Below are 13948 nucleotides of genomic sequence, written 5' to 3' on the forward strand. Positions count from 1 at the left end.
TTTTGATAATGCTTTTATATCGCATCTGGTGTTTGTTTTTGTTTTGTTTTCTAATGTGAGGAAAATTACAGATGCCTTTTTTTTAAATTTATTTAAAAAACGTATTTTGGCAAGATGACCTTTTTTTTAATCCTTTGTTTAGGATTATTGTTTAAGATTCATCCTTTATTGAAAGGGTGCCTTACTTATTTTGTAACTAGAAGTTTGTACCTCTTAATCCCTTTTCACCTTTTTTGCCCATCCTCCCACCCCCTCCCCCATGGGCAGCCACCTGTTTGTTTTCTGTATTTATAAGTTTGTTTCTATTTTCTGTTTATTTGTTTATTTGCTTTATAGATTCAACACATAAGTGAAATAATATGCTATTTATCTTTCTGTGTCTTATTTTACTTAACATAATATCCTTTAGATCTATTCATGTTGTTGCATATAGCAAGATTTCATTGTTTTTTATGGCTGAGCAATATTCCATTTATACGTATACCACATCTTCTCTATCCACTCATCTGTCAGTGGACATTTAGGTTGCTTCCATATCCTGGCTATTGTATCTTGCTTATTATAAATAATACTAGCAATAAACATAGGAGTCCATAGATGATTTTGAATTAGTGTTTTCATTTCTTTGGGTAAATAACCAGAAATGAAATTACCGGATTATATGGTACTTATATTTTTAATTTTTGAGGAACCACCATACTGTTGTTCACAGTGACTCTTATCAGTTTCCATTCCCACTAACAGTCCATGAGGGTTACCTTCTCTGCATCCTCACCAACACTTGTTATTTCCTGTCTTTTTTATTCTAGCCATCCTGACAAGTGTAAGGTAATATCTCATTGAGGTTTTGATTTGTATTTCCCTGGTACTAGTGATATTGACCATCATTTCATATGCCTGTTGGCCGTCTGGATGTCTTTTGAAAAATGTCTATTCAGGTCCTCTACCCATTTTTTAAATTGGGGTTTTTTTGGTGTTGAGTTGTAGGAGTTCTTCATATAATTTGAATATTAACACCTTATCATACATAACACTTGCAGATATCTTCTCTCAGTCAGGAGGCTGCATTTTTGTGTAGTCCCAGTTTATTTTTGTTTTTGTTGCCCTTGTCTAAGGAGATAGATCCAAAAAAGTATTACTGAAGCCTATGTTCAAATATTTATTTCCCATATTTTCTTTTCTTTTTTTTTATTTTTTAAAGATTTTATTTATTTATTTGACAGAGAGAGATCACAAGTAGGCAGAGAGGCAGGTGGAGGGGGTGGGAAGCAGGCTTCCCGCTGAGCAGAGAGCCTGACACAGGGCTTGATCCCAGGACCTTGAGATCATGACCTGAGCTGAAGGCGGAAGCTCAACTCCCTGAGCCACCCAGGCACCCTTCTATTTTTTTTTTCTTTATTTAGCAGTTTATGGTTTCAGGTCTTACATTCGGATTTTTAATCCATTTTTAGTTTATTTTTGTATATAGTGTTTAAAAAATGGCCTAGTTTCCTTCTTTTTGTGTATCTGTCCAGTTTTATCAACACCACTTATTGAAGATACCGTCTTTTCCCCACTGTGTGTGTATTCTTGCCTTCTTTGTCATAGATCGACTATATAAATGTGGGGTTTTTTTCCCCTAGACTCTTTATTCTGTTCCACTGATCTATTTTTTTGTTGTTGTTGTTTTTATGTTGGAACTATACTGTTTTTATTACTAGAGCTTTGTAGTATAGTTTGAAATCTGGGATTGAAATCTCCGCCTTTGTTCTTTCTCAGAATTTCTTTGGCTTGGTAGGCAGGGTCTTTTGTGGTTCCACAGACATTCTATGATTATTTGCTCTAGTTTGTGAAGAGTGCTATTGTTATTTTGGTTGAGATTGCACTGAATCTTTAGATTGGATAGTATGGACATTTTAACAATATTAATTCTTTCAGTCCATGAGTGTGGTATATCTTTCCATTTATTTGTGTTGTCTTCAGTTTCTTTAATCAGTGTTTTATAGTTTTCAGAGTCTCACCTTCTTGGTTAAATTTATTCCTATGTATTTTGTTCTTTCTGATGTGATCTTTCTTTGTTTTTACAGATTTGTTTATTTGAGAGAGAGAGAGAGCACACACAGGGGAGTGGGTGAGGAGCAGAGGGAGAGAAAGCCCCAAGCAGACTCCTCGATGAGCATGGAACCTGACACAGGGTTCAGTCTCACAACCATGAGATCAAGACCAAAGCCAAAACCAAGAGTTAGACACAACTGATTATGCCACCTTAGGCATCCCTCTTTTTGGTGCAGCTGTAAATGGGATTGTTTTTGTAATTTCTCTGTTAGTTCATTATTAGTGTATAGGAATGAAACAGATTCCTATATATTAATTTTGTATCTTGCAGCTTTACTAAATTAATATACTAGTTTTGATAGTTTTTTCGATGGAGTCTTTTAAGGTTTTTTAGGCATATAGTATCATGTTATCTACAAATACTGAGTTTTATTTCTTCCTTACCAAGTGTGATGCCTTTTATTTCTTATCTGTTTTCTGTGGTTAGGACATCCAGTGTTATGTTGAATAAAAGTTGTGAGAGTAGACATCCTTGTCTTCTTCCTGGTCTAAGGGGGAAAGCTTTTAGCCTTTCACCATTGAGTCTGATGTTAGCTTTTTGTTTGTGATATATGGCACTTACTATGTTGAGGTATGTTCCTTCTGTACCCACTTCGTTGAGAGTTTTTGTTATGTACGGATGTTGAATTTTGTCAAATGCTTTTTCTGCATCTATTGAAATGATTATATGATTTTTTTTGAAATGATTATATGATTTTTACCTTTTTGTTTTTTAAGTAGGCTCCATACCCAACCCAGCATAGAACCCAATGTGGGTCTTGAACTCACAACTCTGAGATTGAGACCTGAGCTGAAATCAATAGTTGTATGCTTAACTGACTAAGCCACCCAGGCACCCCTATTCATTTTTTTAAATTTGGTATATCCCATTGATTGGCTTATAGATATTGAACCATCCTTGCACCCAAGGAATAAATCCTGCTTGATCATGATGTATGATCTTTAAAAAAGGAATTATTTTTATTTAGTTATTTTTGTTGATGTACTAATATTATATTAGTTTCAGGTGTACAACATACTGATTCAACAACTCTATACGTTACTCATTTCTTACCATGGTAAGTGTAGTCACCATCCATCACTGTATAAGATTATTGGTATTATTGACTATATTCCCTATGCTGTATTTCTTCTCTCTCTGACTTATTTTAATGTGAATAAACTTGAATTTGGTTTGCTAATATTTTGTTGAGGATTTTTGCATCTATCTTCATCGGCGATATTGGCTCATAATTTGTTTTTGTAGTGTCTTTGTTTGGTTTTGGTATTAGGATAATGCTGGCCTCTCAGAATGAATTTGGAAGCATGCCTTCCTCTCTAAATGGCTCCTTACATGTTTGGTAGAGGCACACCTGGGTCGCTCAGTCAGTTAAGCATCTACCTTTGGCTCAGATCATGATTCCAGGGGTTCTAGGATTGAGTCCCACATTGGGCTCCTTGCTCAGTGCGGAGCCTGCCTGTCCCTCTGCCTGTCATTCCCCCTGCTTGTGCGTGTGCGCCCACTCTCTCTCTCTCTCTCTCTCTCTCTCTCTCTCTCTCTCTCTCACACACACACACACACACACACACACACACAAATGAATAAGATCTTTTTAAGAAAATGTTTTGGTAAAATTCACCTGTCAATCCATTTGGCCCTGGACTTTGTTTGGAGTTTTTGGATTACTGATTCAGTTTCATTACTAGTAAATGGTCTGTTCAGATTTTCTATATCTTCCTGACTCAGTCTTGGAAGATTTAATGCTTCTAAGAATTTACCCATTTATTCTAGGTTGTCCACCTTGTTGGTATTTCATTTTTCATAGCAGTCCCTTATAATTCTTTGTAGTTCTGTATTGTTGGTTGTATCTTCTCTTTCATTTCTGGTTTTATTTATTTGAATTCTCTCTTTTCCTTGATGAGCCTAGCTAAATGTTTATCGGTTTTGTTTATCTTTTCAAAGAATCTGCTCTTAGTTTAATTCATCTTCTCTATTGCTTTTTTAGTCTTTATTTCATTTATTTCTGCTCTAATCTTTTGTTATTTCCTTCTGTTAACCCTGGGCTTTGTATGTTCTTTTTGTAGTTTCTTCAGGTGTAAGGTTAGATAGTTTATTTGGTATTTTTCTTGCTTCTTTGAAGTAAGCCTGTATTACTCTAAACTTCCTTTTTAGAACTGCTTTTGCTCCATCCCAAAGATTTTGAAAAAACAGTACATTTTCAAATTCCTTTGTTTTAGTGTTCATTTTTATTTCCTTTTTAATTTCTTTTTTGACCCATTGGTTGTTTAGTAGCATGTTATTTAGCCTGTAAGTATGCGTTTTTTCCAGTTTTTTTCTTCTAATCAATTTCTTGTTTTATACTGTTGTGGTTGGAAAAGATGATTTATATGATTTCAGTCTCATTAAATTTGTTGAGACTTGTTTTGTGGCCTAACACGTGACCTGTTTTGGAGAATGTTGCATGTGCACTTGAAAAGAAGGTATATTCTGCTGTTTTGGGATGAAATACCTGTATCTCTCTGTTAAGTCCATCAAGTCTGATAATGTCATTCAAAGCCATTGTTTCCTTATTAATTTTCTGTCTGGATGATATATCCATTGATGTAAGGGGAGTGTTAAAGTCCTTTACTAATACTGTATTACTGTCAATTTCTCCCTTTCTGTCTGTTATAGTTGCTCCTCTGTTAGGTACACAGATATTTCTCATTGTTATATCCTCTTGTTAGATTGATCCCTTTATCATTATGTAATGTCTTTCTTTGTCTCTAATTACGATACTTATTTTAAAGTCATTTTGTTTGAGGAACTCCTGGGTGGCTCACTTGGTTAAGTGTCTGCCTTCAGCTCAGATCATGATCCCAGGGTCCTGGGATCAAGTCCCACATCGGACTCTCCTCAGCACAGAGCCTGCCTCTCCCTCTGCCCCACTCCCTGCTCCTGCTCATACTCTCTCTCACAAATAAATAAATAAAATCTTGAAAAAAAAAGTCATTTTGTTTGCTATTAAGTATTGCTACCCCCACTTTTTTTTTTCCAATTTGCATGAAATATCTTTTTCTGTTCCTTCATTTTTAATCTGTTTGTGTCTTTAGGTCTGAAGTGAGTCTCTTACAGGCGGTATATAGGTGGGGTTTGTTTTTGTATCAATTCAGTCACTGTATGTCTTTTGATTGGAGCATTTAGTCCATTTCTTTCCTTTTTTTTTTTAAGACTTATTTATTAGGGCACCTGGGTGGCTCAGTCTGTTAAACGTCTACCTTCTGCTCAGGTCATGGTCCTGGAGTCCTGGGATTGAGTCCCACATTGGGCTCTCTGCTCAGCAGGAAGCCTGCTTCTCCCTCTCCCTCTGCCTGCGGCTCCCCTTGCTTGTGTTTGTGCTCTCTCACTCTCTCTCAGTCAAATAAATGAAAAAAATCTTTTTTAAAAAGCTAAAGATTTATTTATTTGAGAGAATGAGAGAGTGTGCGAGCTGGAGGGGCGGGGGAGAAAGAATCCCAAGCAGAATCTATACTGAGCATGGAGCCCATTGCAAGGCTCAATCTCATGACCCTGAGATCACAACCTGAGCTGAAAACAAGAGTTGGACACTTAAGTGACAGTGCCACCCAAGCACTGTTCTTTTTTTTTTTTTCCTAAAGATTTATTTATACATTTGGGAAATGGAGAAAGAGATGGTGAGGGGGAGCAGAGGGAGAGAGAAAGCCAAGTCAACTCTACACTGAGCATGGAGCCTGACACGAGGCTCAATCCCGTGACCCTGAGACCATGACCTGAGCCAAAACCAGGAGTCAGACATCCAACCAACTGTGCCACTCAGGCACCCCTGGACACTTGATCCATTTACATTTAAAGTAATTCTTTAATAGGTATGTACTTACTGCCATTTTGTTCTTTATTTTTTGGTTGTTTTTTTGTAGTTCTTCTCTGTTACTTCCTTCTTTTGCTCTCTTGTGATTTGATGACTTTCTTATGCTTAGATTCCTTTTTCCTTATTTTTTGTGTATCTATTAAAGGTTTTTGGTTCGTGATTACCATGAGGTTTATATATAACATCCTCTGTGTGTAGCAGTCTTTTTTAAATTGATGGTCTCTTAAGTTTGAACTCATTCTAAAGCATTACATTTTTACTCCCCTTCTCCATAATTTATGTCTTTATTTTGTGTATCCCTTGACTGGTTATTGTAGATATAAATCATTTTATTATTTTTGTGTTTTAATTTCCATACTAGCTTTCTGAGTGATTGACCTTTACTATATGTTTGCTTTTACCAGTGAAATTGTTTCTTTCCTAATTTTCTTACTTCTGGCTATGGCCTTTTATTTTGCACTTTAAGAGGTTCCTTTAACATTTCTTATAAGGCTGGTTTAGTGGTGATGAACTCTAACTTTTGTTTGGGAAATTTTTTTTTTTTTTAAGATTTTATTTATTTATTTGACAGAAGGGAGAGATCACAAGTAGACAGAGAGGCAGGCGGGGTTTGGGGGCGGCAGCCAGGCTCCCCGCCAAGCAAAGAGCCTGATAAGGGACTCCATCCCAAGACCCTGAGATCATGACCTGAGCCAAAGGCAGAGGCTCAACCCACTGAGCCACCTAGGCGCCCCTGCCTGGGAAATTCTTTATCAGTCCTTCAATTCTGAATGATAACTTTTGATTATCAGGTAGAGTATTCTTGGCTGTAGGTATTTTTTCTTTCAGCCCTTGGAATATAGGTCATGCCACTCCTTTTTAGCTTTCAAAGTTTCTGCAAAGTTTCTGCTAAAAAATCAACAGATAGCCTTATGTGGGGATTGCCTTGTATGTAACTAGTTGCTTTTCTCTTCCTGCTCTTAAGAATCTTTATGTGTGATTTTTGACATTTTAATTATTATGTGTCTTGGTAGAATTCTTTGGGTTCATTTTATTTGGGACTCTCTTTGGTTCTTGGATCTGGATGTCTGTTTCCTTCCTCAGGAAAGTTTTCAGCTATTTCTTCAAATAAATTTCTGCCTTTTTCTCTTGCTCTCCTTTTACAGGGACTCCCATAATACAAATGTTAATATGCTTGATGTTGTCTCAACATCAAGAGGGGTCCCTATTCTCTTTTTTAAAAATTATTTTTTGTTCTTGTTGTTCAGTTTGGATGATTTCTTCTATCCTGTCTTCTATGTCAATCATCCATTCTTCTGCATCCTCTAATCTGTGTTGATTCTCTAGTGTGTTTTCATTTTGCTATTGTATTCTTCAGCTCTGATTGGTTCTTTTATTTTCTGTCTTTGTTGAAGTTATCATTGACTTCATCCATTCTTCTCCCAAGTACAGTGAGCATCTTTATTACCATCACTTTGAACTCTTTATCCAGTAGATTGCTTATCTCCTTTTGTTTAGTTTTTTGTTGTTGTTTGTTTTTAAGGTTTTCTCTCATTCTTCGGTTGGGAACATATTTCTCTGTCTCATTCTAACTCTCTGTTTCTATGTATTTGGTAAGTCAGTTATGTTTCCTGATCTTGAAGATAGTCCTTATGTAGAACACATTTGGTGGGGCACAGTATTGCAGTCCCACTCTGGTCACCAGAACCAGGAGCTCCAGGAGTGTGCTGTATGTGGGCTGCTTGTGTTCTCTCGTTGTGACTGGGCCATAACTGCTGTGAGTGCACTGGGGGGTGGGGCTGGCCCTTGGCATAGCTGGCTGAGAGGCCTGGCTGCAGCTGCTGTGGGTGTGCTGAGGGGTGGGATTAGCTCCCGGCACAGCTGGCTGAGAGGCCTGGCCACAACTGTTGTGGGCGTTCTAGTGTGCCAGAAAATCATCTTAATAATTGCTTCACTATTGCTGGGTGCTAATGAAAAAGTAGCTTAAAATAATGTGAAAGTAGAAAGATCTATGGCCATGATTTTGATAATACTTTGGCAACAAGCCTTATACAACAACAAAAAAGTCTTTTATGATTTAAAAGCTGTACTTCCTTTCAATAGCGGAAGCTACAGGAGTGATGTCTACTTTACAGTTCCTGAGGCAAATAAATGAAACTATGTCAGCTGTCCTGCTGTGTGGATTTCTCTAATTTCTACATTGGATTTAAAATGTGGGGATTATTGTTTCCTTAAAATAAGTAATTCCCTTTGTAAGGCCTCATTAAATGTACAATTTGTTTCTCTGCCCTTACATTCTTATGCTAAAATATAGCTTTATAATTAAGTTCTTCCCTGTGCCCTTATTTTAATTTTATGTGCCAAACACAATGATTATCTAAAATAGCATATTTTCATTACTACTCCATTAGTTAGATTCTGTGGGGATTTTATATTAGCCCATATATTCTCGGGTTTAAATACTAGAAAATTTATACAGACGTAACTGGGTTTATATATAGTGGAGCCTATTATGCATGAGTTTGCAGGTCGTTTCCTTTTTTTTCACAGCACAGTTCCTTCATGATTCAGTTTTTGTGACATGCATTTGTTTGCTCTAATTCTTATTGGCTTAAGTAAGTCTGCCAATCATTCAGCTTTCCAGGATGTTGTGACACTTTATAAGAACAACAATATAGAATATTTATAATTGAAATTCTCAGTGAGGCCTGGGACATTTGGTCCCCATTTCATAGGCTACATTGACACGGGTACTCAACAGAACACTTGTGTTTTTAAATGACCCTTCTTTATCTACATTAATGTTTTGAGATCTGGCCACTTTCCCCACAGCCATCATATGGATCCATTTGTAGTCAGACCTTAAATATCATTACGTATTGAAATAAATAGCAATTGTTCATGACACCACTATTGATAGAGGAAGGGGTGATTCAGATTGAGATGAGGGTAGAACATTGCAACTCAGTCATGCTGTGTTCAGATTACTGTTGCAGAAAAAAATTTTTCCCATTCTCAGAGTGGCTGTAATTTCCTTTCTCTGCCCCTTTAGGTCTGGGCTTCATGTCCTTCCTCTGGGCCCCTGGAGCATCCAGTCCTTCCTCCTTTCAAAGTTTATACCACAAGTGGTAATTGCTTCTTTGCCTAGCCTTCTAGCTGTCTCTGAGACCTTTGTTGGGAGGGAAATTCACTTCAGCTTTGTTGTCTCCATGGTGGCAGGCAGCACCAAACACACAGAAGGGTGGAAATGAATCAGTGAGCAGACAGGTGGAGTGAGGAAGCCATGCAGTCGCTGCTGTCATTGTCTTTGCACATTAACCTGAATAGGCTTACAGGTAGCAGCATTTTTGATACGAGCCTTGACTCAGCTGGCAAAACTGAAGAAACAGTCAAACCAAGAGCAGAGTTGTAGACTGTTCTCTACATCTTGTAAATGAGTTCTGCCCAATAATGGCACTTTCAATTTTACTTTTGTAAGTTCATTCCTATTTGGTAGCTGGAAACACAACCTTGCCAGGCCTGTTTCCTTAGAGTAATAGGATGTCCCAGAACCCACCCACTGTACTGAACCCTAGTGTGGATTATCTAAGTTAACTTTCACAATAGCCTGGTGAAATAGGTGGTATGTAGGGACAGGGGAAATTAAAGCTTAGGGATATTGAGTAACTTGCCGAAGTTCACACGTACAACAAGTGAAGAGCTTGGGCTCAAAACCAGTCAGGCAGGCTGTGGGGCCTTCATCATTTCCCAGTGCTATCCTGTTTTATTTTTGTCTGAGGAATTTATCACCATGGGAAAACTCTTTCTGTATTGGAACGCTTAGTCCTTGATGACGGAGACATTGTACTTCCCAAGTATAAACCAGTACCTGGCACGTAACAAATGTCCAATACATAGCAAATTGATTTAATTACTGCCTTTCAGAATGTGAAATAAAAGGAGAGACTAAGTGCTCATCTTCTACTATATTCCAATTTCCTATGTATTCCAGTTGTTAATTCTATAAATATTCATTTTAGGAAATGATTTGTTCAAACAGAAAACTCCTCAGATTGTATAAAAAGATGCCTTCAAAAAGCTCCTAACGTTGGTGGCACCTGGGTGGCTCAGTTGTTAAGTGTCTGCCTTCGGCTCAGGTCATGATCCCAGGATTCAAAAAGCTCCTAACGTTGGTGGCACCTGGGTGGCTCAGTTGTTAAGTGTCTGCCTTCGGCTCAGGTCATGATCCCAGAGTCCTGGGATCAAGCCCAGCATCCGAGCTCCCTGCTCAGCAGGAAGCCTGCTTCTACCTCTCCCACTCTCCCTGCTTGTGTTCCCTATCTCACTGTGTCTCTGTCAAACAAAATCAGAAAAAAACAAAAAAAACTCTTAACCTTGAAGATAGCACTGCTTCAAATATTCATCCACACATGTAGGCATTTTGACTACGCACTAACCCAAACTTCCATACAGAGTCTGAGGTTGGGGCTGTCTCAAATCTTTCATGTCGCTCATATCTACTTTGTCATCCCTTAAAGGTGCCTAAAACAAAACAAAACAAAGCAAAACATCTCATATTCTTGCTTACTTTAGAGGGGTGGACTCCAAATGGGCTTTGCTGTGAGCCTCTCCTTATTCTAAAAAGACTGTGGAGCTTTCTCACTTCCCATTTCTCTCACTGTTTATTACTTACAAATGAGAGCCAAATTCAGACCAGTGGGTATTACAGAGCAGCTCAGAGGTCTCATACCCACAGAGCTGCCTGAGAGGTTCTAACACTGAAACCCAAAGCTGTTTCTGGAACCAGTTTCCCATCAGCCCTCCTTCTCTCCCTTTTCTCCTTTTTGAACCCCACCTTTTTCCTTTTACTTCACCTCCTTCCTGAACTTATTATTTGCTTCCTCACTCAGGAGTTCGGTGAAAAAATCAGCCTCTGCAGAAGCAGTGGGTCTTTCTGCCAGTGACACTGGCTTCATATCCCATCTCCCAAATTTTCAGCATCTTTCTCCTTCCATAGAAAAGGAGAGTAGCTCCATAACCTCTGTGTGACCAGTCCCATGTGGTGCCACAGCCTGGGCTCCAGACTCTTCTGTGTTCTTCAGGGCATCATCAATACTAACATTCTGTGGTTCTAGGACTACTTTCTTTACATAAGGATTCACTAAATAATTCATTTAATTGGGAAGTTCATAAGTATAATGAGTCTATTTTCTAATGAGTATATCATGGAAACATTTTAAGGCACACTCTTAATTGATGTAAATGTATAGACAGAAAAATGTCCCCCCTGCTATATCTTTTATTTGCGCTCTTGCATACCTTTCCCTCTGGCATAAGCTTTCTCAAGCCAGAGTCCGGGACTTTGTTCTTTCATGTTGGAGCAGAGTTGATAGCCCATTTATTTCATGTCATATAGTCCATTCCAGAGTTGTTTTTGAAGTGTTAATTGCCTTTTGTTGTTATCTTTGCATTTAGATTATATTCAATGCCCATATTGTATGAGGAGGTTTAATGAAACTGCAGCCAACCGACATATTAATTTCTGCAAGGATCAGTCTTCTCGCCGAGTCTTTGATCCAGCCCAAACAGCAGCCAAATTGGCATCCAGAGGGCAGGTAAATATCTCCCCCAAGTGTTGGCTCTGTGCCTTTGTGTGCTCAGGGCAAGCAGGTAGAATTTGCTAAGGTACCTAAGTCACCCATCCCAAGAAGTGTAAGGATCAGGATAGCTGATCACTGTTGCTCATCCTCATGGAAGTTGCCTTCTTTTGAGGCATGCTTTGTAGCTAACAGCACCTTTGGGTGGTGTAGAAAAAATATTTCTACAGTGTTTAAAACTTCTTAGGATGAAGCCTTGTATATGTAAGTAGTTTTTCTATAGTATTATGGTGAAACTCTGTCTCATACAATGGTAGTTATCAGCCTTAACCATCCAGAAAAGCATTGTGAACCTGAAGTGAAGCTCCCTGAGTGGGAAAGCTGTCACAAGGAAGACTGTTCTGTAGGTTGTGTGTTTTGCTCTATGGTAAAGGAGAGGGTCGGTAGCCTTTTACTTAAAGCCGCAGAATCAGCAAGTTAAAGTAAGTGACAGGGAGCAGCTGGTTTAAATACATACAGATAAGTAAAATGACTGCCTGACCAGGAAGACAATACATTTATAGAAAGAGAACTGGAGTCCAGCAAACAGCTTCATAAACATCGGAGGTCCCAGGGATATAATTACAATATACTACAAAAGCTGTTAGTTTCAAACATGGCTCAGAAACCAAGGAAAGATTAAATTTGTCTGAATACTTGAGGGTATGAAACATATTTAGAAAGATTTCCATGAAATCCAGTATGTAATAGGGGTGGGAGCCTCTCCAACAGTAGCATATCCCATGGACTGTGGACTCTTAAGCTCTGTCTCCACATACAATAGACAGTTACTGAATTTCTTTGTCCCAGACACTGTTCCAGGTTCTGGTTGATCTGCATTTGTAACTCCATGAAGGAGGAAGACATGGAAACAAGACAGTGGGAGGTTGTGGTAGTTGATGATGTATGGAGCACTATGGAGGAAGAGGCCAGTGTGAGCCATGGGAGGCTTCCAGGAGGAGCAGCATTTCCTCCTTGAATATCAGATGGGTTCACCAGCCTAGAGTGGGAGTTGGGGAGGACATAGCACACAGAATGTCCAGTTTGTGGCCTGAGGAGCTCACCATATGGGGCAATGTGTGGAGTGCCTGTGGAATGTGACAGAAAAGGGACAGGCAAGGGGCGTCAGATCTAAAAGAGCTTCACTCAAGTCAGTTCAGAAAGAGGGGAAAGGAAGTGGATAGATACCCAAAAGCTCAAGGACCCAAAGCAGGACCTGGAAAGTCCCCATGAACCCAGGAAGTCCTCCTTTCCACCTTCCCATCTTGTCCTTCCATCCTGCTATATATACTTCTGCTTTTTCTTCTCTCTGCAGAACAACTTTCTTAGCTTTCCTGTCTAGTTATTATTTGCCTCATGTCTCATTCTGTGGGCAGTGTAGACTGGTGGAATAGTACAGACTGGAGTGATACAGAATTGGTTTTTTAGAAAGATCACCTTTGCCACTAGTGTTCATATGGATTGGCCACAGTTAGGAGCCACAGCAACAGATAAAGAATGAGGGCCCAGAGTAAGAGGGCAAAAGGGTTGTGTGTGGAGGAGAATTTGAGAAAGAATGGGTGGGACTGAGAAGCTGATAGGATATGGGGTGACAAGAAGGGTTTTAGCTGCAGAGCCTAGGTATGTAGTATACTATACATCTAGGTAAAGAAACAGAGGAAGGAGGAGATAAGTGTGTTGGTGGGGCAGGCAGGGCGGTTCCAATAAATACAGTTAGAGATTCAGTCTTCGTGCTGAAATAGCATGGGAGCAGTGCGGTGTGGAAGGAGCCCAGATTCTGTAATCAGTAGCCAGGGTTTGACTCTCAATTCTGTACTTCATTATCTGTAGGTAAACTTACGACAATCAAATTCTTTGAGACTGGCTTTAAACTATACCTTGCCGTGTTGTTGGGAGGATTATAGACAGTATAAACAACGTGCCTTGCACATAAGTCTCCTTTGCCTCTCCTCCTTCCACGTTGCCCTACCCTCTCTCTCCTACTCTCTGGTAGTCCTTGTTGGTGGGATAGGCACCACAATTTGGGGGGTATGTGACTGCTTTGCGATTGAATTTGACTGAATTTTGGAAACATTTTCTAAGTAAAACCTCTACCTTCTAAAGCAGCATGTTTCTTCGAATGGTTCTAACCAGTCCACGAAGTTAGTCACATTAGCGGGGCCAGAGGGAGCCCAGGGAAGCAGCAAACGGAAGTGCTTTTTTATTCCTGAAGAAGGCCAGCTGGCCGTCCTGAGTGTAACCAGTGATTTGGCCCTGTTCCTCTCCTTGTTTTCCAGAACTAACTGGTGATTGGGAACACAGAAGAAAAATTAGTTGCTTTCTGCGGAAACTCACTGTAGTCCGTATCTGAACAGCAGTCCTTGTTTCTCTTATTGCCAGCTTCACCACTTGGGCCCTGGCTAATAGTGAGGC

The 13948-nt window shown here is 39.2% G+C and overlaps 1 protein-coding gene across 1 annotated transcript in view; it reads left to right on the forward strand.

Annotated features, from left to right (window-relative positions):
- LOC111147541 (zinc finger C2HC-type containing 1B) overlaps nucleotides 1-13948 on the forward strand; it is a 43323-nt gene that overhangs the window by 21410 nt on the left and 7965 nt on the right. The window contains exon 5 of the mRNA XM_022503630.1: nucleotides 11376-11515. Coding sequence (XP_022359338.1) covers nucleotides 11376-11515 — 140 coding nt within the window. The remainder of the gene's footprint in view (nucleotides 1-11375; nucleotides 11516-13948) is intronic.

This window comes from Enhydra lutris, unplaced genomic scaffold, assembly GCF_002288905.1.
Source record: "Enhydra lutris kenyoni isolate GAN:26980312 unplaced genomic scaffold, ASM228890v2 scaffoldscaffold17, whole genome shotgun sequence".
NCBI lineage: Eukaryota > Metazoa > Chordata > Mammalia > Carnivora > Mustelidae > Enhydra > Enhydra lutris.